The sequence below is a fragment of the Emys orbicularis genome, chromosome 1 (genome assembly GCF_028017835.1).
Source record: "Emys orbicularis isolate rEmyOrb1 chromosome 1, rEmyOrb1.hap1, whole genome shotgun sequence".
Lineage (NCBI taxonomy): Eukaryota > Metazoa > Chordata > Testudines > Emydidae > Emys > Emys orbicularis.
In genome coordinates, this window is record NC_088683.1 from 325820721 (window position 1) to 325843071 (window position 22351).

Sequence of the window (22351 nt, forward strand, 5' to 3'; positions counted from 1 at the left end):
GCTAGAAATTACCCTGGAGGCAATGGAGGCAGCAAACCATCAGTACTGCCAACCCCAAATGTTCAAAAATCATGAGTCAGGCTCACCAAAAATAATGAGATTGACTTTAAAATCATGAGATTATGTACAGATAATAGATTTGGTTTTCTTTTTATTTGCCTTATGCTTTTTGAGCCTTTAGAGTGCACTGGGATCACATTTGGAAGCTTTCTCCACAGACACAAAGGCTAGAAACTTACTTTTTCTTGAACGATGAAGACTGAAATCTTCACATATTCACTTGACTCCAGGAGCTGGGGCTTTAAGGAAAAGAATAATTATCATGAGATTCACGACAAAATCATGAGAGTTGGCAACTCTGAGTCCTTCCTTCTAGGCTACAGGCTGCAAGGGAAGCCCCATCCTATCCTCAAAAATAGCAATAACAATGTAGTCCATGCTGCATAGTCAGGCACTCAGCTTTGCCATCTGTGTTCTTAGCTGGGAACCTGGATAGACCAAATATATGCTGAGCCATTCTACCAGGAAGCAGGGGGTAAATCAGCTTTGCTTCTAAAGGAGAAGCATGTAGGCAAGCACCATTCCAGGGGACTGCCTCAGCCTCTGAAGAAATCCCCCACAGATTTCCAGGATCCATGGGCAATTTTTGTCCCTTTACTTTACAAATATGTCTGAAAAGCCCCTCCCCAAAACTTGAACAAACCAGTAGATAATGTAGACACACTTTTGGAGAGCTGTTTTGTTAGAGTAAATCTGGTGAAACAACATGCTCTGAATTTCAATTCATAACCCCATCGATTTTCAAAAAAAAAACAGAAGAGAACTGTGAATCTGGTAGTAGATTAATAAGCGGTCAGTTACTGAGCATCTTCTTTATCAAAGTACCATGCTTGAGCAGGGGTTAATTAAAGTCTTTGTTATCCAAGTCTGATGGCCTGAGAGAGCCTGAACCAGGAGTGAGTCAGTGAGGGCTACATTTTTAAAACTATGCGTGCACTTTTGCACACACAAAAGAATACACACAATTTACATGCACATATTTGAAAATTTGGTCCTGAGAAACTAACATTTTCAGAAATGTTCAGTATTGGCCTAACTCTGCTTCCATTGAAGTCAATGGTAAAACTCTGACTTGAATGGGAAGAGAGGCCAGTGTAAGCACTTTTGCGATTCCTACCTTAAGAGTCTGAGGGAAAGGTTGAGAGCTGAAGATTGAGTCATTTGGGAGGATGGTGAAACAATAATAATATGTAGTCCTTTTCAACAGTAGATCTCAAAGCATTTTCCAAATGTAAGTGTTTTTGGAGTAGGCACTGGGAAGGAAATTCAAAAAATCCATAATATTTTGAGGGGGAAGCAGTGGCAAAAGCCATGGAAGCACCAGGCCCCATTTATTCTAACCCACCTTTGAATCTGAGAATGTGTCAAGGATGCTAACGCCAGTTTAGAGAGACGGTTGGAGTACAGTGGAAAGAAACATTTCTTTCTTTTTTGTGTGTGTGTTTGTACTTTAGGCAACAAGAGCAACCCTGACCCATCACTGTACAAACCTGGGAGATTCACTGGGGAAAGAAAATGATATAGCTCTCATTATTGATGGCCAGACTCTGAAGTATGCTCTCTCGTTTGAAGTCCGGCAGTGCTTCCTGGACCTAGCACTGTCCTGTAAGGCAGTCATCTGTTGCAGGTAAGAAATGTCAGGATTTTCTCCAATGAGAAGTTGGTGTGGAGCTGGTGTAACTCTTCGTCTTCTCCTGCCATTTATCCCCTTCAGGCTTACAGCACATGCAGGAAATGTAAAAGAAGGAAACTTACAGGTTAATATTTAAGAGGAGCTGAGCTGTCTGCTGTAAGTCGCTTCTTTATTCAAACACAGTTGTGAGTTATCTGTTATGGAACAATTATTGGGAAGCAGGGCTGCATACTGGGAATATCCCACAAGGGCTGAGTGCAAGGAGTATTTCCCCTCTAATGGCTTCTCTGTGGTTGCTGCAGCTGCTGAAGCTATCATAGCTATGCCCCGCTCCTCCCGCACTCTGCAGGACTGTGTGAGTGACTGGCGGATCAGTGTAGTCTTGGATTTTACTTCTCCCCTCTACTAACCCCAAATCCTGCAGTCAGAAGACAGAAAGAGCCCCTGTTCAGTGCCCCAGGGATGCATACCCTTTTCATGGACTCTCCGTGTCTTGAATGCCCCCCACAATGGAACTACCTTGGTTCTCAAAATCTGTACTATAGTGATGAGCATGGTATTTAAAAGATAGATAGAAAATGTCATGGCTGCAGACGAACAGGCAGGATTCTCCCCTATTTAAAAATAGAAATGCTTTTTAATTATGCAGATTTCCCCCCAAATTGAGCCTGATAGCTTTTTATAAAGTGATAGGAGATAATGAGGAAACAGGCCTCCCTGACCCCTTGATTATAGGAGACACTGAAGAATAGGAGCTGTGATGTTACACCTGTGATCATGCTTAAGCAGTGGGAATTAAATAGCCAGAGGTTGCCTCCACTTGGTATGGCAGCTCTTCATTAAGCAGAGCTGCACAGAGAGGCAAGGAAACAATATTAAATATCTTAGCAGGTACAGAAACCCCAATAGTGTATGTTATTAGATTGGAATTCATTTGCGTGGCCTTCCCTAGAGGGTAGCCGTCTATGATGTTCTGCTGCTGAGTAGTCTCCTGCGATGGCTTTGAGCTCTGACAGGGTTTAGTGTTCAGCGTTTGTCTGTGTTGTAATCACAGAACACTGTGAAAATTACATTGCTGAGTTTAAATCTTTTGATGAAAACAGAAGAGTTGAGGCAATGAGTGTTTGTACTACTAGGCTGTTTTCATTGGGTCTTTTTTGGAAGAAAAAGGGAACTCAGAAGACTGAGTAATGAAAGAAATTTCCCTCCTTATTGTTTTGAAGGTTAATATACAGAATATTTCAATTAATACCTTGTAGAAGTAGTAATGGTAATATTTGATAATATTTTCATTGTAAGTGGGGGGCAGAGTCTGATTGCATGGTCGGAGTTGTTGTGCAAAGTTTTTCACATATGTATTCAAAGCAACCTACAAATATTAGCTAATTAATTCCCACAATACTGTTGGTAATTGGGAAAATATTTCCCCATTTTATAGACGGAGACAGAAAGAAACAGCAAAATTAAGACCTGTATTTTCAGAATTGGCCTCTAATTTGGGGTGCTTTGATTTCTGAGTGGCTAACCTTAGACACACAGGGCTAGATCCACAAAGGGATTTAAGGACCTAAGTCCAAAATTTAAATCCTCAGAACCCCTGCTTAGTTTTTGCCTAACCCTGTAGGCACCTGTTTCCACTGGTAAAGTCCCCCAGGCACCTGAATTTCTGCTGGTGTACATACATACCATCACCTAAGTCCTGAGGCCATTCAACTTTGTAGCACCTACCTCATGCCTAAGCCAGTGGGATCCTCAACCTGGGCATTCTCCCACCTATCTCGCCTGCAGTGCCCAATCTAATGGCATTTTCAGAGGCCCCCTTAGAGTATAATTACCGGATCATGCCCTACACATGTTGAGTGGAGAGAGGTGCCTATGCTTCCCTTCTACCCAATCGCTAGCCCAGGGGTTAGAGCACTCACCTGCAATGTGGAAGGTCCCATTTCAAATACCTACTCTGCCTGACTTGAGCAGGGACTTGAACCCAGGTCTCCTACCTCACAGGTGAGATGCCCTAACTGCTGGGCTATGAATATTCTCAAGTGGAGCCCTGTCTCTCCTGCTGAAACTGTTCCACTTTGTATAAAACATTTAAATATTAATTGAAGCAGGAACTGGAACCTAGGTCTCCCAGGAGAGCGTGCTAGCCACTAGACTATAGACTAGTCATTGTATCTTTAGCCCAGTGCCTATGTAAGTGTTTTTATACAAAGTGGAACAGCTTCAACAAGAGACATTGAGAGAGACCTGCTCCAGAATAGCCCAGTGGTTCGGCCACTCACATGAGAGACCAGGGTTCAAGGTAGGGTTGCCAACTTTCTAATGGCACAAAATCGAACACCCTTTCCCCTCCCCCTGCTCCACCCCTTTTCTGAGGCCCCACACCCCCTTCCTCTGTCGCTTGCTCTCCCCCACCCTGATTGATTTTCACTGGGCTGGGGAAGGGGGCTAGGGTGCGGGAGGGGGTGAGGGCTCTGGCTGGAGGTGCTGGCTCTGGGATGGGGCCAGAAATGAGGGGTTCAGGGTGCAGGAGGGGGCTCTGGGCTGGGACAGGGGGTTGGGGTGTGGGAGCAGGTGAGGGCTCCAGCTGGGGGTGTGGGCTCTGGGGTGGGGCTGGGAATGAAGGGCTTGGGGGAATAAGGGGGCTCCGGTCTGGGGCCAAGGGGTTCAGAGAGTGGGAGAGGGATCAGGGCTGGGGTAGGGGGTTGGGGTGCAGAAGGGGGTGTGGGATGCAGGCTCCAGGGAGGGAGTTTGGGTGCGGGAGGGAGCTCAGGGCTGGGGCAGGGCGCTCGGGGCAGGGGCAGCGCACGGAGCAGTGAGAGGCTCTGGAAGAGGGGAAGCAGTGGGAAAAGGAAAGGTCCAAGGAAGGATCAGTCCAGTGGGGACGGCCTGATCCCCACATCACATCAAAGATCTTTCCAACAAGTTGGAACAAAGTATAAAAGAGGGGAAGTGACATCATCACTTGGCCTCTCCTCCCTTTCCCCCTCCCCCAACTCAACACCTGGAGGACAAAGACTTTGAACTGAGGGAGTTTGGTCCCAGGCTGGAAAAGGGTCCAGTCTGTGTATTGAGGAACTGTAACCTGCTTCTACCATCTGTCAGGGTGAGAAAAGCTGTTTGATTCAACTCTTGCTCAGACTAAAAGCTTAGGATTTAGAAAGCATCTTTACTTTTTATTTTCTTAAGGTAACTATCTCTGACCTTTATGCCTACCACCTATAATCACTTAACATCTGTCTTTCTGTAGTTAATAAATCTGTTTTATATTTTACCTAAAACAGTGTGTTTTGTTTGAAGAGCTTGGGAAATCTCAGCTCAGGTTAACAAAAGCTGTTGCACGTCCACTGCCTTTCTGTTGGAGTGGCGAACTAGGTAATGAACTGACACTGGCCCAGCTTCTGACTGGTGCAAGATGGTACAGTTCTGGGGTGCAAGACGAGGGAGCTGGGGGGAATTGGCTGGAGCCTCCCTATTGATGGTTCACGAGTGGCTGGGAGATCATTCATGTAACACTGTTGGGAGTGTCCCTGCCTGTGGATGTCTGTGTAAGTGCAGTGCCTATCAGAGGTTTGTAGCTTGACATCAGCATCGCTGTGTGAGGAATACTCAGGCGGGTTGGTTTTGGAGGGCTCAGCAGTTCCACAGTCCAGGTTGCACCCTGGGGACCCCATCACACCCCTCTTGTGTGTGTGCATTATATGATGTAGTTTTTAATTACATGATTACATGCTATCACAGAACCCCCCATTCAGTGCACAGGTTGGATGTTCCTCACTGAAAGGGTCATTATTCAATATTTCTTTGTATGTTCATCATTCAGTGTCTAGTCTTAAGCCTTATTTACTGCACACCATCCAAACCTTGCACTGAACACAAAAATCAGGTTCCTCATGGGATATTTTATGTTGCTCATCATTGTAATATTTTATCTTCGGAACACTCCTAGGAGGTAGCACAGTATTACTCCCATTATAAATAATTTTTAGTGTACATAGATTTTGTAATTAGTGTTAGTGTAAATAGTCAGCGTAGATAGATAGTCCCTATCATCGAGGGACTCCCTTCGCCCGAGAGGCCCGGCATGCCCCTGTCCCTGGCTTCAAACCTTGTGCCTCCTGTGGAAAATGTATGCCCATGAGTGACCTGCACTCCAGCTGCTTGAAGTGCTTGGGGGAAACTCATGTGAGGGTCAAGTGCCAGATTTGTTGGGACTTTAGACTCTACACCAAAAAGGACAGAGAAATTAGGCTGAAGGCTATCCTAATGGAAGCCGCTCTCAGACCAGCCTCAGAGCCAAGTCGCTCCAATTGTGCACCAAGCACTTTGGCTTCGATATGAAGCCCTCCTCCGGCACCACGCTTTTCCTGGCACTATTCACCATCTCCAGTGTCAAGGAGAAGCACAAAAAGCAGCGCACTGACAGAGAGCGCTCGATGGTGCAGAAAAAGGACAAGCCTGGGGAAGGCAGCACAATGCGACCTATGCTGGGCCACTCATCCACCCCCGATCCCATGGTGGCACTATCAACTCTGCCCAGAGTGTTGAGTCTGGTGCAGGACCCTCCGCCAACACCCAGAAGCCACCACGGTACCAGCGGTCTGACTGTTCCATCGACCCTGGAGGCCTTTGCAGTGGCCAGGGATTTACTATCAGGGGGTAGCCGTGTTAGTCTGGATCTGTAAAAAGCCACAGAGAGTTCTGTGGTACCTTTAAGACTAACAGATGTATTGGAGCATAAGCTTTCGTGGGTGAATACCCACTTCGTCAGATGCATGGGGATTTACTATCATTCCTGGTCTCCCTGACTCCAATGGGATAGCTGCTGGCTCCGATGACTAGGAGCAGGAAGGATCAGGAAGCATCAAACTCCTTCCTGGTACCAGGCACCCCCGGCACCCTCTAGGAGCAAACTGAGCCCAATCCTGTCATCACGGCCATCTCCAGTCCACCGCCAGTCCCCAGATCCTCGGCACTGTATGGAGGCAGAGAGGGGTATCACTCCAATGTGGCCACCAAGGGAGGACTCTTCATCAGAATCCGAAGGGGAAACCTATGTGCAGCCTAAAAGTCACTACTGGTACCCAGCCTATGCACCACGAGACCTCAGCAGGCACCTGGCCAATGACTCAGTGGCCTATGCAGTGGCCATACTGGGACCCTTGCGGGTTTCCCCCAGTACCAGGTTCTCCGGCTTTTGTAGGTGACAAATCTGAGGAACTGTCACGGATTGAAGTGTCACGAGAGGAGGTTTTGGAATTAATTGATAAACTTAACATTAACAAGTCACCGGGACCAGATGGCATTCACCCAAGAGTTCTGAAAGAACTCAAATGTGAAGTTGCGGAACTAGTAACTAAGGTTTGTAACCTGTCCTTTAAATCGGCTTCTGTACCCAATGACTGGAAGTTAGCTAATGTAACGCCAATATTTAAAAAGGGCTCTAGAGGTGATCCCGGCAATTACAGACCGGTAAGTCTAACGTCAGTACCGGGCAAATTAGTCGAAACAATAGTTAAGAATAAAATTGTCAAACACATAGAAAAACATAAACTGTTGAGCAATAGTCAACATGGTTTCTGTAAAGGGAAATCGTGTCTTACTGATCTATTAGAGTTCTTTGAAGGGGTCAACAAACATGTGGACAAGGGGGATCCAGTGGACATAGTGTACTTAGATTTCCAGAAAGCCTTTGACAAGGTCCCTCACCAAAGGCTCTTACGTAAATTAAGTTGTCATGGGATAAAAGGGAAGGTCCTTTCATGGATTGAGAACTGGTTAAAAGACTGGGAACAAAGGGTAGGAATTAATGGTAAATTCTCAGAATGGAGAGGGGTAACTAGTGGTGTTCCCCAAGGGTCAGTCCTCGGACCAATCCTATTCAACTTATTTATAAATGATCTGGAGAAAGGGGTAAACAGTGAGGTGGCAAAGTTTGCAGATGATACTAAACTGCTCAAGATAGTTAAGACCAGAGCAGACTGTGATGAACTTCAAAAAGATCTCACAAAACTAAGTGATTGGGCAACAAAATGGCAAATGAAATTTAATGTGGATAAATGTAAAGTAATGCACATTGGAAAAAATAACCTCAACTATACATACAGTATGATGGGGGCTAATTTAGCTACAACAAGTCAGGAAAAAGATCTTGGAGTCATCGTGGATAGTTCTCTGAAGATGTCCGCGCAGTGTGCAGAGGCGGTCAAAAAAGCAAACAGGATGTTAGAGATCATTAAAAAGGGGATAGAGAATAAGACTGAGAATATATTATTGCCCTTATATAAATCGATGGTACGCCCACATCTCGAATACTGCATACAGATATGGTCTCCTCATCTAAAAAAAGATATACTGGCACTAGAAAAGGTTCAGAAAAGGGCAACTAAAATGATTAGGGGTTTGGAATGGGTCCCATATGAGGAGAGATTAAAGAGGCTAGGACTCTTCAGCTTGGAAAAGAGGAGACTAAGGGGGGATATGATAGAGGTATATAAAATCATGAGTGATGTGGAGAAAGTGGATAAGGAAAAGTTATTTACTTATTCCCATAATACAAGAACTAGGGGTCACCAAATGAAATTAATAGGCAGCAGGTTTAAAACAAATACAAGGAAGTTCTTCTTCACGCAGCGCACAGTCAACTTGTGGAACTCCTTACCTGAGGAGGTTGTGAAGGCTAGGACTATAACAGCATTTAAAAGAGAACTGGATAAATTCATGGTGGTTAAGTCCATTAATGGCTATTAGCCAGGATGGGTAAGGAATGGTGTCCCTAGCCTCTGTTTGTCAGAGGATGGAGATGGATGGCAGGAGAGAGATCACTTGATCATTGCCTGTTGGTCCACTCCCTCTGGGGCACCTGGCATTGGCCACTGTCGGTAGACAGGATACTGGGCTAGATGGACCTTTGGTCTGACCAGGTACGGCCGTTCTTATGTTCTTATGTTCTTCCTCCCATCGATCATACTCGGTGGTTTCAGAGGGGTGGGCTACAATCCCTTCCCACTCGGCACTGGACCCCGACTCTGGTACCGACCCCAGTACCAACATCCAAGATGTGGCTCCCATGGACGGCATTGAAGCTGAGAAAGAGGAAGGAGCCCCTCCTTCGGTGCAAGCCTCCTCCTCCTCCTCATAGGAACATAAGAACGGCCATACTGGGTCAGACCAAAGGTCCATCTAGCCCAGTATCCTGTCTTCTGACAGTGGCCAATGCCATGTGCCCCAGAGGGAATGAACAGAACAGGGAATCATCAAGTCATCCCCTGTCGCCCTTTCCCAACTTCTGGCAAACAAAGGCTAGGGACACCATGCCTGCCCATCCTGGCTAATAGCCATTGATGGACCTATCCTCCAGGAACTTATCTAGTTCTTTTTTGAACCCTGTTATAGTCTTGGCCTTCACAACATCCTCTGGCAAGGAGTTCCACAGGTTGACTGTGCATTGTGTTAAAGACAAGGCTGTCTCAAGGTCCAGTAGCTCGCTTCCATAGGTTGTATCTGTTGACTTTAGGGCCCAACAGGACCTTTTGAAGAGGATAGCACCTAACCTGGGGCTGGAGATTGAGGAGCTTAAGGAAATATCCCACAGCCTATTGACATTCTGGCTGTGGCAGCTCCCTCCACAGTGGCCTTACCATTAATGAGTCTGCAATGGGTCTGGTCAAGGCCCTCTGGCAAACTCCTTCTTCTCTGCTCCCCTCCCCCTCAAAGAGGACAGAGAAGAAATATTATGTGCCAGCAAGCGGCTTTGAGTACCTGTACTCGTGCACACACCCGGGTTCCCTGGTTGCGTTAGCAGCCAACAAGAGGGATAGGCAGGGCCAGATGAGTGCTACCCCTAAACAAAGAGACGCAAAAAAACTAAACCTGTTTGGGAGAGAGGTTTATTGAATGGGTAGCCTTCAACTGCGTATCTCTAACCAGCAAGCTTTGCTGGGGAGATACAATTACAATCGGTGGGACTCCCTGGCCAAGTTTAAAGACTCTCTGCCTCAAGATTCAAGGCAGGAATTCACTGCCCTTTTGGAGAAGGGTGAGAATGTGGCCAGGACCAATCTCCAGGTGGCTCTGGATGCAGCCAACATGGCAGCCAGGACAGTGGCCTCAGCTGTCACCATGAGGCATTGCTCTTGGCTCCAGTTCTCAGGACTTCCTCATGAGGTCCAGCAATCTATCCAGCATTTCCCTTTTGAAGGCTCCTCACAGTTCTCGGAGCAGACAGGCACAAGGCTTCACAGCCTGAAGGACTCAAGTGCCACCCTCTGGCTCGCCACCTGCCCCCCGCTCCACCTCCGCCTGCTCCTAGATCTCCTCACCCAGGACCGGGGCAAAATCCACCACCCCAATCCCAGCCCCCTTCGCCTCACCGCCTGGTTTTTGGATGGGGCTTGCATGCAGACAACGCCTGTTTGACACTGGTGGGACTCATCCTTACATACAGTAGATGCGCCTCCACCAGAGCATGCTACACAGAAAAATGGACGCATTTCACCTCCTGGACTTGGCATCATCGCCTTTCACTACTACCAGCACTTGCCTCATCCCACCACTACCTCTTCCTGAAGGAGCTGCTGAAAACCTTCCTGCCAATGCTTGTGCCCACACCCTCCTGGAACCTCAATCTTATGCTTTCCGCTCTCACCAGACCCCCCTTTGAAGCCTTGTCCATGTGCTCCCTCTCCCACCTTTCCATGAAGGTCATTTTCCTTGTGGCTATCACTTCTGTTCGGCAGGTCAGCGAACTGGCCGCCATGATGGCCAGTTCCCCTTATACGGTCTTCCACAGGGACAAGGGTTCCTTATGCCTTCACCCCAAATTTCTCCCGAAGGTGGTCTCAGACTTCCACCTCAACCAGTCTATTCACCTCCTGACCTTCCATCCTAAGCCACATGCTGTTTCTGTGGACAGAACCCTACACTCGCTTGGTGTCCGCCTTGCACTTGCATTCTACCTCGACAGAGCCTATGCCATTTCTGGCCATTGTGGACAGATCCTGGGTTCAAGCCCTCTCTTCCAAGTGTATCTCAAAGTGGGTCTCTGCCTGCATCCAAGCGTGCTACATGCTAACATCCCGCCGTCTGACCAGATTATGGCACACTCAACATGGGCGCAGATGGCCATCTCCGTCTTCCTTGTAGACGCATACTGGCATGACATCTTCCAGGCAGCCACATGGTGTTCCGTGCATACCCTCACCACCCACTACTCCATCTCCTCTGCTGTAGTCCACACTGCTTGGTGGTGAGAGGGTGAAAGAGGGGGCGTCATCCTGCACAGCCTCATATAACCTCACCGGCAACATGATGCCATGTGCGGTGCACATGCGATACGACGGATACTGCTACAGAGATCTTCCGGCTCCAGTGCATGGTGCGCATGCACAAACGGGTTTGGAATACACATAAGGACCACACATTGTGACGGGTTGGATCACAGAAACCCCCTTGGGAGCTGCCACCTAATGTGCAAAGACTACCCCTGCTCCAGTTTTCCCTGCCAGCTCTGGACTCCAGCACCCTGTCTTGCTGAGCCAGACACTCCAGTCTGCTCTAACAAAGACTCAGGGTCTGAATCACTTGTCCTAAAGCTGCAAGTTTACCCAAAAACAGCTCACAGGAGTGTGCTTGTCTTTAGCACTCAGATGCCCAACTCCCAATGGGGTCTAAACCCAGATAAATCCGTTTTACCCTGCATAAAGCTTATGCAGGGCAAACTCATAAATTGTTCGCCCTCTATAACACTGATAGAGAGATATGCACAGTTGTTTGCTCCCCCAGGTATTAATACATACTCTGAGTAAATTACTAAATAAAAAGTGATTTTATTAAATACAGACAGTAGGATCTAAGTGGTTCAAAGTAGTAACAGACAGAACAAAGTAAGTCACAAGCAAAATAAAATAAAATGCGCAAATCTATGCCTAATCAAACTAAATACAGATAAGTTCCTCACCAGTTCCAGAATGCTCCCTTTTACAGGCTACTCTCCCTTTAGCCTGGGTCCAGCAATCTCTCACAACCCCTGTAGTCTCTGTCTTTTGTTTCAGTTTCTTTCAAGTATCCTGGGGGGGTGGAGAGGCTCCTTCTTTAGCCAGCTGAAGACAAAATGGAGGGGTCCCCCCCAGGCTTAAATAGGCTCTCTCCTGTGGGAGGAGACCCCCCTCCTCCCTCCTATGCAAAGTCCAGCTCCAAGATGGAGTTTTGGAGACACCTGGGCAAGTCACATGCCCCTGCATGACTCAGTCTTTACAGGCCGACGCCATTGTCCACATGGTATCTTGCATGTCTCCAGGAAGACTTCTTACGTGGATTGGAGCATTCCAAGATGCATTGTTCCCCAAGTGTTTCCTGATCAGGTACTTAACCTGGCAAATTCCTTCCTAAAGAAGCTGACCAAATGCCTCCCAAAGCTTACTGAGAAATCAAGCCAGCATACAGCCCATATTCTTAACCTCAAGTAGAAAATGATATATATATGTACAAATAGGATGAATAGATATAGTAGACCATAACCTTTACGGAGATATGTTACCTGGCACAGGCAGCACAAAACATATTCCAGTTATGACATACATACATTTATAAGCACCCCCTCCCCATAAAGCCTTATGGGGTACACCGTCACACACATCTCGAAGAACTTCCAGTTACAGTAACCTCCTCTTTTGTACCTCTACAACCAAATCAGCACAAATCATACTACTTTATCACTTGTACCCATTTTGTGATCATCCCATCAGATATATAACTTACATCACTATTTATCTCATTACTTCACAGCAGAATTTGGTCCATGTGTGTATCTAGCCTTACAAACATGTTCCCATGTCATGACTTCTCAGGAAGGAAGGAAATAGGAGCCCCAGTAAAGTAAAATATAAAGACCAGTCGGGTTTGCTTTGCACAGCAGTAAGGCTGCATCATTCTTAGACTTTCAAAAAGATTGTGTAGCCTCAAGGACATATATTTTTTTATATTTTTGTGTGTGTATAGTTTGGACTATGGGGGAAGGTGAGGGCGCAAAAGGTATTGTGACAGTTTCTGAGTGGACAAGAAAATGTATTCGGACTCCGGGAGGAGATTTGCTTGGTAAGAGAAATGAATGCTCCCATACACCAGAATAATATATTTTAGTCTAATTTATCGACCAATACGTGCACACCTGTGTAGAGGTATTAGATGGCAAAAGCAATAGCAGTCCTGCATTGGAGCAAGATGCTCCTTGTAGGTCTTTTCCATCTGTGATTCGATACTTATTCCAAGTGCAGCTACTCTTAGTACTGCAGACATCAGAACTTTCTCAGTTTTCCAGCCAGACAGTATTCTCTTTGTGCTTCTCCCAAAGGCTATTCCAAATGGTTCTCAATTGTAGAAGCTTTTAATCTTAAACCATCCCTTCTGCATCATATGATGTTTTCTCTAGTTCTTCTAAATTCTGAGCATGCTTTGGCCATATGGTTCTGGGAGCCTGGGAAGTGGGTTGTCCTCTTTGTTTGTAGGTGTTTTGCAATACAATAGAAAAACCACTCAAATGCAATGATCCTGCCTCTTAAACACAATGGACCAAATTCATCATGCAGCCAGTGGAGTTACACCAGGGATGAATTTGACCCAAGGTCTCATGTGTCCGCTGGGTGTTTACAGCCCATCCATCCATTTTGATGACATATGTTATTCCCCCTAAATACTCATCTCACTTCAGAATTAAGTATATGAGCAGTAGCTGTTAACCCCTTTGTTGGGTTCCCACATTATACTTTATTTCAATAAAGTTATTAGTTTTAGATACTTGCCACATTATTTTGAATACATGGATCCTATAAACCCAGAATCCAGCCCTGATTGCTCCACTCCCCCTCACCCCCTCCGCCAGGGTTTGAGAGGGCTAGCCCAAAGGCCTATATAGCCAAAGCAATTCACATCAGCAAAACCTTAATTTAAATTACCCTAAGTCATATGACTTACTGCAAATAGTCAATGCTCTTCCCCCATTGCCAAGACTAATTTAATATTAGTCATCTCCTCTCCCACTATCTCTTGGTGGTCTAGCAGAACAGCAGTTTTAATTATTAGTGGGTTAAAAAACTAAGGAACAATGTGGAAAAATACTGCAAAATGTTAAATCAAAGGAAAAAAGTGATGTAATTTCATAGGTTTAAAACAGGAAATAAAAATAAGTGGGTTTTGAATCCCCAGGGAAAAAGAGGAATGCCTTTAATAGCCTTTAAGGCTTTACAGAAATGTTCCATTTACTGGCCAGGTGCTTGATACTAAAGAAAGAAAAACATTTTTATCCCGCTCTGGGCCATTTTAATAGTACTCTGTGTGTCAAATAAGACAGTGCACTTTAAAACTTCACAGGAAGAAGTTTAAAATGTAATTGGCACAGCAAGAGGAAATTTCAAATTAAATAGAGTTACAGCCTTCAAACAAAAACATTAATTGGGAGGGGATCTGGTTTTTTGGGTGTGTTTTTTTAACTTGATGGTACACTCTAGAAGGAGCTACATTGCTGTTCTCAACTTAACATAGCATAAATTCATGGGACTTAATATAACATAAATTCAGTACAAGCTTTTCATCCCCACTGGGGCATTTCAGATGCATTTCCCATTCAATGACATTTTAAAAACATATTTAAGATATAGTGTATAATCACTTGCTAGGCTTTAGACATAAACTGTAGTTGAACTTGGCTCTCAGGAGTAATCTTTTAAAATGAAACTATAGTAAATTTGCCCCCATTTTGTAGTAAGAAAGAGGAAGATGGTATCGTCTGACAAGCTAAATTGTGCACTATTGGTGTTTCCAAAAAGAGGATTAGTTGTAAAATACACGCCTCCAGACTGGATAAACTTGCAAAACCAGAGAGTTAGCAACTCTAAGCTTAAAGAATAGGCTTGGTAAGAAATACCATTCCTCAGACTTAGGTCAAAACCTGATACCCTTACTCACACTGAATAGCACGTTGCTCTACAAGTAGTCCATTGAAGTAAATGGGGTTACTCATGGAGTAAAGTGCTATTCAATGGGGTAAGATTTGTTCAAAAATGAGTTGGGGAGATATCCAACAGAAATTCACTACTGAGTGGACTATATTTCCAAGAATTTTATTATATTTATTTCACTTGGTTATTTTTAACTATGGGCTAAATTTTGCCAGAAGAACATTGTATTTTTTGTGTGTGTGTGGGGGGGGGGAAGGGTGAGTAAGTGACAATATTGACTATTATCATGGGTTAGCATTTCTGGGTTTGGCAGAAGAAGCAAGTTTTTAGAAGTGGTTCCTCTTACACACACATTTTTTTGTCAGGGTTTGTACTGTAATGTTTGGCTTACTAGTCTCCTGCTATACCTATGATTGCAAACTAATCTGCAGGAAAGATGAACGCGCGGCATGCTTTGAATATGAAAATTGCAAATGGAATGCTGTGAAGTACTTGGTGAAAGCCATTAAACACACTGCAGTGCTAACAAGTACAAAGATATTTGTATACAAAGACATCATGATGCACAGGCATCATATTTCATGGGTTTGAAATCAGGCCTGTGCAGTGAGAGAGGTTCTTGGTTGTTGTCTGTTTAGCAGAACTTCTATTCAGGTTTACACTGAAGCTGCTCCCACTAGTCTTTGAGCTGGAGCCAACCTAGCAGCATTTAGGGTAGAGAGAAGTTCATAGAAAGAAAGCAGCTTCTGTAGAATTTTTAAAAATAAGTCATTTTCTGAGTAACTTGTTGGTGCTGTACCATAGGTGCCTGGGAGAGGGGGGGCGTTAGAGAACACAATGAGCCCTTCCTCTGAACCTTCCCATGTTAAATGTGTAATTTGGCTACAGGTGCTGGCAGCACAAGTGTCTCTGGAGGGGCATGTTGAGGGTGGGGGCCATGAGCCACCCGCCCCCCATCAATGCCTGCTGGGCTGTGCTGGGTGGAGCGCTGACTGTGCTTTGTGGTACAGATGTAGAAAGCATCCCTGTCCAGTGCGTTCTTGCAGCATAATAGGAGAGAGCGGTGCTCGGAACACTGGGCAGTGCACCTCCTTCCTCTAGCCAGGAAGGCTCTGGCTCTGCAGACATACTGGAGCCTAGTACATTTTGGGGTGTGGAACCACAATCCTCTTAAACTTCAAAATTGGAACACTAATCATTTTTGTTGCCCTTTTCTGTACCTTTTCCAATTCCAATATATCTTTTTTGAGATGGGACAACCAGATATGCACGCAGTATTCAAGATGTGGGCGTATCATGGATTTATATAGAGGCAATATGATATTTTCTGTCTTATTATCTATCCCTTTCCTAATGATTCCCAGCATTCTGTTCGCTTTTTTGACTGCTGCTGCACATTGAGTGGATGTTTTCAGAGAACTATCCACAGTGACTCCAAGATCGCTTTCTTGAGTGGTAACAGTTAATTTAGATCCCATCATTTTATATGTATAGTTGGGATTATGTTTTCCAATGTGCATTACTTTGCGTTTATCAACATTGAATTTCATCTGCCATTTTGTTGCCCAGTCTCCCAGTTTTGTGAGATCCCAACTTTTTGCAGTCTGCTGTGGACTTAACTGTCTTGAGTAATTGTTGCCACCTCACTGTTTACCCCTTTTTCCTGGGGTCTGTACTGGGACCAGTGCATATTCATTCACATATTCATAAATGATCTGCAAAAATGGTTAAATAGTGAGGTGACAAGGTTGATAAATGCAAAGTAATGCACACTGGAAAGCATAATCCCAACTAAAACTCTCCTCTCAACACTGCCACACAGTGTCACCCCATCTCAAAAAAGATGTATTGGAATTGGAAAAGGTTCAGAAAAGGGCAACAAAAACGATTAGGGGTATGGAACGGCTTCCGTATGAGGAGAGATTGATAAGACTGGGACTTTTCAGCCTGGAAAAGAGACAACTAAGGAGGGATATAATTGAGGTCTATAAAATCATGACTGGTGTAGAGAAAGTAGATAAGGAAGTGTTGTTTACTGCTTCTCATAACACAAGAACTAGGGGTCACCTAATGAAATTAATAGGCAGCAGGTTTAAAACAAATAAAAGGAAGTATTTCTTCTCAAAACACACAGTCAACCTGTGGAACTCCTTGCCAGAGGATGTTGTGAAGGCCAAGACTATAACAGGGTTCAAAAAAGAACTAGATAAATTCATGGAGGATAGGTCCATCAATGGCTCTTAGCCAGGATGGACAGGAATGGTGTCCCTAGCCTCTGTTTGCCAGAAGTTGGGAATGGGCGATAGGAGATGGATCACTTGATGATTACCTGTTCTGTTCATTCCCTCTGGGGCACCTGGCACTAGCCACTATCAGAAGACAGGATACTGGGCTAGATGGACCTTTGGTCTGACCCAGTAGGGCCATTCTTATGTTCTTATGATTGTAGAATATATAAAATTACTCAAGACTGTTAAGTCCAAAGCAGACTACCAAGAGTTATAAAGGGATCTCACAAAACTGGATGAGTAGGCAAGAAAATGGCTGATCAAAGTAATGCACACTGGAAAACATAACCCAACTATACATACAAAATGATGGGTCTAAATCAGCTGTTACCATTCAAGAAAGAGATCTTGCAGTTATTGTGGATAGCTCTCTGAAAACATCCCTCAATGTGCAGCTACAGTCAAAAAAGCTAATAGAATGTTAGGCAGCATTAGGAAAAGGATAGATAATAAGATAGTAAATATCATAATGTCACTATATAAATCCATGGTATGCCCATACCTTGCATACGGCGTACAGTTGTGGTTGCCCCATCTCTAAAAAAAGTATTAGAATTGGAAAAAGTACAGAGAAGGGCAACAAAAATGATTAGGGGTATGGAACAGCTTCCATATAAGGAGAGATTAAAAAGACTGGGACTGTGCATCTTAGAAAAGAGATTACTAAGGGGGAGTCTATAACATCAGGAATGGTTTAGAGAAAGTGAATAAGGAACTGTTATTTACCGCTTCACATAACACAAGAACTGGGGATCACCCAGTGGAATTAATAAGGAATAGGTATTAGAAAAAAATAAAGAAGTACTTCTTCCCACAACACACAGTCCACCTGTGGAACCTGGTGCCAGGAGATGTTGTGAAGGCCAAAATTACAACTGTGTTAAAAAAATATAAGTTCATGGAGAATGGGTCCATGAATGGCTATTAGCCAAGATGGTCAGGGACACAACCCCATGCTCTGGATGTCCATAAACCACTGATTGCCAGAAGCTGGAACTGGGCTACAGGGATGGATCACTTGATAAATTGCCCTGTTCTGTTCATTCCCTCTGAAGCCACTGTTGGAGGACAGGAAACCTGGCTAGGTGGACCATTAGTCTGACCCAATATGGCCATTCTTATGTGTGAAAACAAGATTTTTGTTACTTAAGAATTTAGCAGTTCCTGCTGCTTATTCTGAACTTGAAGACACTGGGCCAGATCCTCACCTGGTGTAAATAAGTATAAATTTATTAGCTGTGGTCTACACTTCAAATTTAGATAGACCTAATTGAGTGACATAGTTAAGCCAACCTAATCCCCAGTGTACACACAGCTAGGTCCATGGAAGATGGAGGTGGGTTAGCTACATTGACCAAAAACTGCATTCCAGCGATGTAGGAAGTGTATATACTACAGCGCTACAGCGGCAAAACTAGAGTGCTGTATCTCTCCTACTGTCGCGCCCATAGTGTAGACGTGCTCTTAGAGTAAATGGAGTTATGGTGATTTATACCCGCAGAAGATCTGCCCCATAATCTTTTGTTTTTAAATTCATAAAACATCTCTATTGCAACCAATTTCTTTATTTTATTTTTATTTTGTTGTATTAGTGCCATCCTAGTTTCTGGGCTGTTTACAAAAAAAAACAAAAAACACCTGTGTGCAGTGGCTCTCAACCTTTCCAGACTACTGTACCCCTTTCAGGAGTCTGATTTGTCTTCTGTACCCCTAAGTTACACATCACTTATAAACTACTTGCTTACAAAATCAGACATAAAAATACAAAAGTATAACAGCACACTATTACTGGAAAATTTCCTACTTTCTCATTTTTACCATATAATTATAAAATAAATAGACTGGAATATAAATATTGTACTTACATTTCAATGTATAGTATAGACAGCAGTATAAACAAGTCATTGTATGAAATTTGCTAGTGCTTTTTATGTAGCCTGTGTTGTAAAACTAAGCAAATATCTAGATGAGTTGATGTACTATCTGGAAGACCTCTGCGTACCCCCAGGGGTACACGTACCCCTGGTTGAGAACCACTGCTGTATAGCACACTTAATTGACTGTCATAGAAATAACAATGAAACTGCCTCCTCATTAACAGTAAACCCATCAACATACCCACCATATTCCCATCCCATCAACCTTCTTCTTCCGCCAGAGGCCCGTAAAAAATGTGGGCATTGCAGCGTGAACAGAAGGTGAATAAATCCACGCACTCCCAATCATTCTGCTGTTCTCACTGGAATACCTATGCTATTTTTTTATGTAAAACAAGCCACTGTTGTTACTACCAGTGCAGCTCCACCAGCAGTACCAATGGTGGGAGTGCTAATGTATACCAGTCGTTGAATCATCTGAATCCCCTGTTCAGAACAGGTCGAGAGAATAGCTGTTATCACCAGTGCCCCATCAATGTTTCATTGGAAAGTGAAGCCGTGTTGCAACTTCAAGTGAGGTATTCATGGTAGGGTGATAAAAATGCCTAAACTGTATTGACACCGTTCCTAGAAAACAGGTATTGAATGTTGTAATACAGACAGGTACTCAGGTTGGTGTGTTGCAGTGTCGAGAGGAGAGTTTTAGCAACACCACTGCAGAAATTGCTTTTTTTCTGCCCTTCCCCCACTTCCTGCCTTCTGCTGGCTAATCTGTGGTATGATTTTTCAGCTAAATAATAGAAGTGTAGATGTGTGTGGGGTGGGGGGGAGAAGTAGCCCAGAGTGCCAAGGTACTGGACCACAGTTTGATGCTTCTAGTCTTCCGTCACCACACAGAAGAAACATAAATAATATAGCGCACAAAATGAACATCTGGAACAGATCTTAAATATTTATGCCTTTAAGTCCCATATTGTTGCTGGTGTTAGTACTTGACAAAGTGATTGTACTGTGGTGTGTAGTTCAGAATGTATTTATTTATTAAAACAAAAAAGTGTCTTGTTGACTTTCATTAGAAAAGATCCCCATTCCCATGACAAGAAAATTACAACCCTTTTTTTATTAAGAATATGCAAACCAGTTCTAACATTAATTGGTCCCAAAGAAAATTATGTATGTGCTCCATTTTCCTGTATACACATCTGACATTTTCCCTCATCTATCACCTACTGAATTATCAATGCATATTCTCTTGTTCTACCTCTGACAACTCATGACAGCTCAACACTCATCTCATGACTTTGAAAACCATAAGGGAAGAATCATTCTGGCAGCTTTAATGTTTGCAGATAATTGAAGTGGGAGGAAGGTTTGGAGTTGCAGTCAGACTTGGCACATCCGTGTACTCATGCTTGTGTGCATGTATACAATGTGGGCACACATCATTGGAAATAGGCATCCAAACAGATCTGTCCAAAATGAGTGTATATGAGAGAGAGAAAGAGAGAGAGAGTATGTGTGTGACCATTCCAGCAATTTATATTTTACAGTCCAGTTTTTAGAAACTCTATTGACTGCTTTTCAGAGATATAGGTAAAGTTGCAAAACAGATAATATTCTGTTTGAATCCCAAATACGTAATCTTTAGGAAAAAGCTGGGTTTGTGTTTGAGTTTTATGATTGGTGATTTCTAAGCTTTATTATCCTTGTCATCTGCAAAGCTTTGCAGGGTCAGCAGAAAGAGTGAGTTTCTGCTGAATGATCTGGCTTGTGTTCATTCTTGTTAATCAGCTTCCTGAGCTATGACAGAGTTCCAGAGCCTCACTGTCTCAGGTGGTTTAGCTCATTCTACCACAATAGCTAGTGTTTAAAGAAAAAAATTACCATTAATTCCAGTCACCTATCCGAGTTATCTGAGAACCCAGTGCATGAACATTTATTCTCATAGTAAGTGGTATTAATGGTTCTCAATGATTTTGCTGTATCATTTGGATATGTTAACCACTGAAGGCCAAGGTAAACATCCCAGTTTTAGAATAATCCTCTTATAAAGAAATCCATGCTTATCGGGTCAAAAACATCTGTGAACCATTTGTTCACTTTTCTAGCATTTATTTTTACAGTTTTATTGGAAAAAAACTGTTTAAAGACACTAAAGGGCATTTACACACAATTCTTACACAATTGAGTACTACAATATTTTTTAATAATGTACTTTACAACTGCTATCTTTCCATCAAATAATAGCAGTACTCACTTCTGGGTGTGCTTGTGCATCTCCTATTAAAACTAATGGGAATGGGACATACAACTTGACTACCTTACCGAATGGAGTTGAACACTTCTTATATTTAAATGGAAGAGTCTGAGATGGCTATAAAAGTAAGGTTAGGACCCATAAAGTCTTTGAAAATCTAGAAGAGTTAAATAGTGTTAATTCATTATCTCTTACATATTACAAGAAGTAAATATTCTCAAAGTCCTTGTCTGACCTCAGAGTGTCTTATCCATATTAACCTGAAAACAGTACTATGCAACCAAAACAATAGATCAATAATCAGGCTTTATATTCTGTATGGCACACACCAGATCCACACATTCCTAGGAGTTAAAAGAAATTAGAGAAAATACCTATTTGGTGATATTGTCCATCTCTCTGTGAAGTAATTGTTCAGGACAGCATATTCTCAAGTGATTTGTCTTATTTTAGTTTTTTAATTACTCAAGTGAAGAGGCTTTCACTACTTCCCTTGGATAACTATTCTACAGTCTAAGGCCATGTCTACACTAGAGAGCTTACAGCAGCACAGCTGTACCGACGCAAGTGCGCCGCTGTAAGAGCTCTAGTGTAGCCACTCTATGCCGATGGGAGAGAGCTTTCCTGTCAACATCATTAATCCACCCCCCCAACGAGTGGCATAATTTATGTCTCTTGGTGGGGTGGAATATTCACACTGCTGAGCGACATAAGTTTTGCCAGCGTAAGTGGTAGTGTAGACATAGCCTTATGAACCACACAGACAGGAAATATTTCCTGATATTTGGTTGAATGTTTCCTTTGCTTAATTTCATCCCATTATTATAGCCCTAAATATACTTTTAATAATTCCTCCCCTTGCTTGGTGTTTACCTGAAAGCCAAAGGATAGCTCAGTGGTTTGAGCATTGGCCTACTAAACCCAGGGTTGTAAGCTCAATCCTTGAGGAGGTCATTTAGGGATCTGGGGCAAAAATCTGTCGGGGGATTGGTCCCCCTTTGAGCAGGGGGTTGGACTAGATGACCTCCTGAGGTCCCTTCCAAGCCTAATATTCTTAAAAAAAAAAAAAGTAACAATTTTTATGATGAATTCAGCCACTTTTCATGGTCACAAAACTGGTTACAATTTGCAGAATTTATATGCTTTTGAAATTATTCACTATGTACTTTTTAATGAATATTTTTTGAATAAATTAATAAATCTGTAGTTTGGACACAGGTAGTTTATTGCACACATTTGAAATTCACAATGTGTTGTTCAGTCTTGATTGGACACACAGAATG

At 43.5% G+C, this 22351-nt stretch overlaps 1 protein-coding gene across 1 annotated transcript in view; it reads left to right on the forward strand.

Moving 5' to 3' along the window:
- Positions 1 to 22351, forward strand: part of ATP8A2 (ATPase phospholipid transporting 8A2) — a 549272-nt gene that overhangs the window by 207473 nt on the left and 319448 nt on the right. Inside the window, exon 25 of the mRNA XM_065423317.1 lies at positions 1515 to 1687. Coding sequence (XP_065279389.1) covers positions 1515 to 1687 — 173 coding nt within the window. The remainder of the gene's footprint in view (positions 1 to 1514; positions 1688 to 22351) is intronic.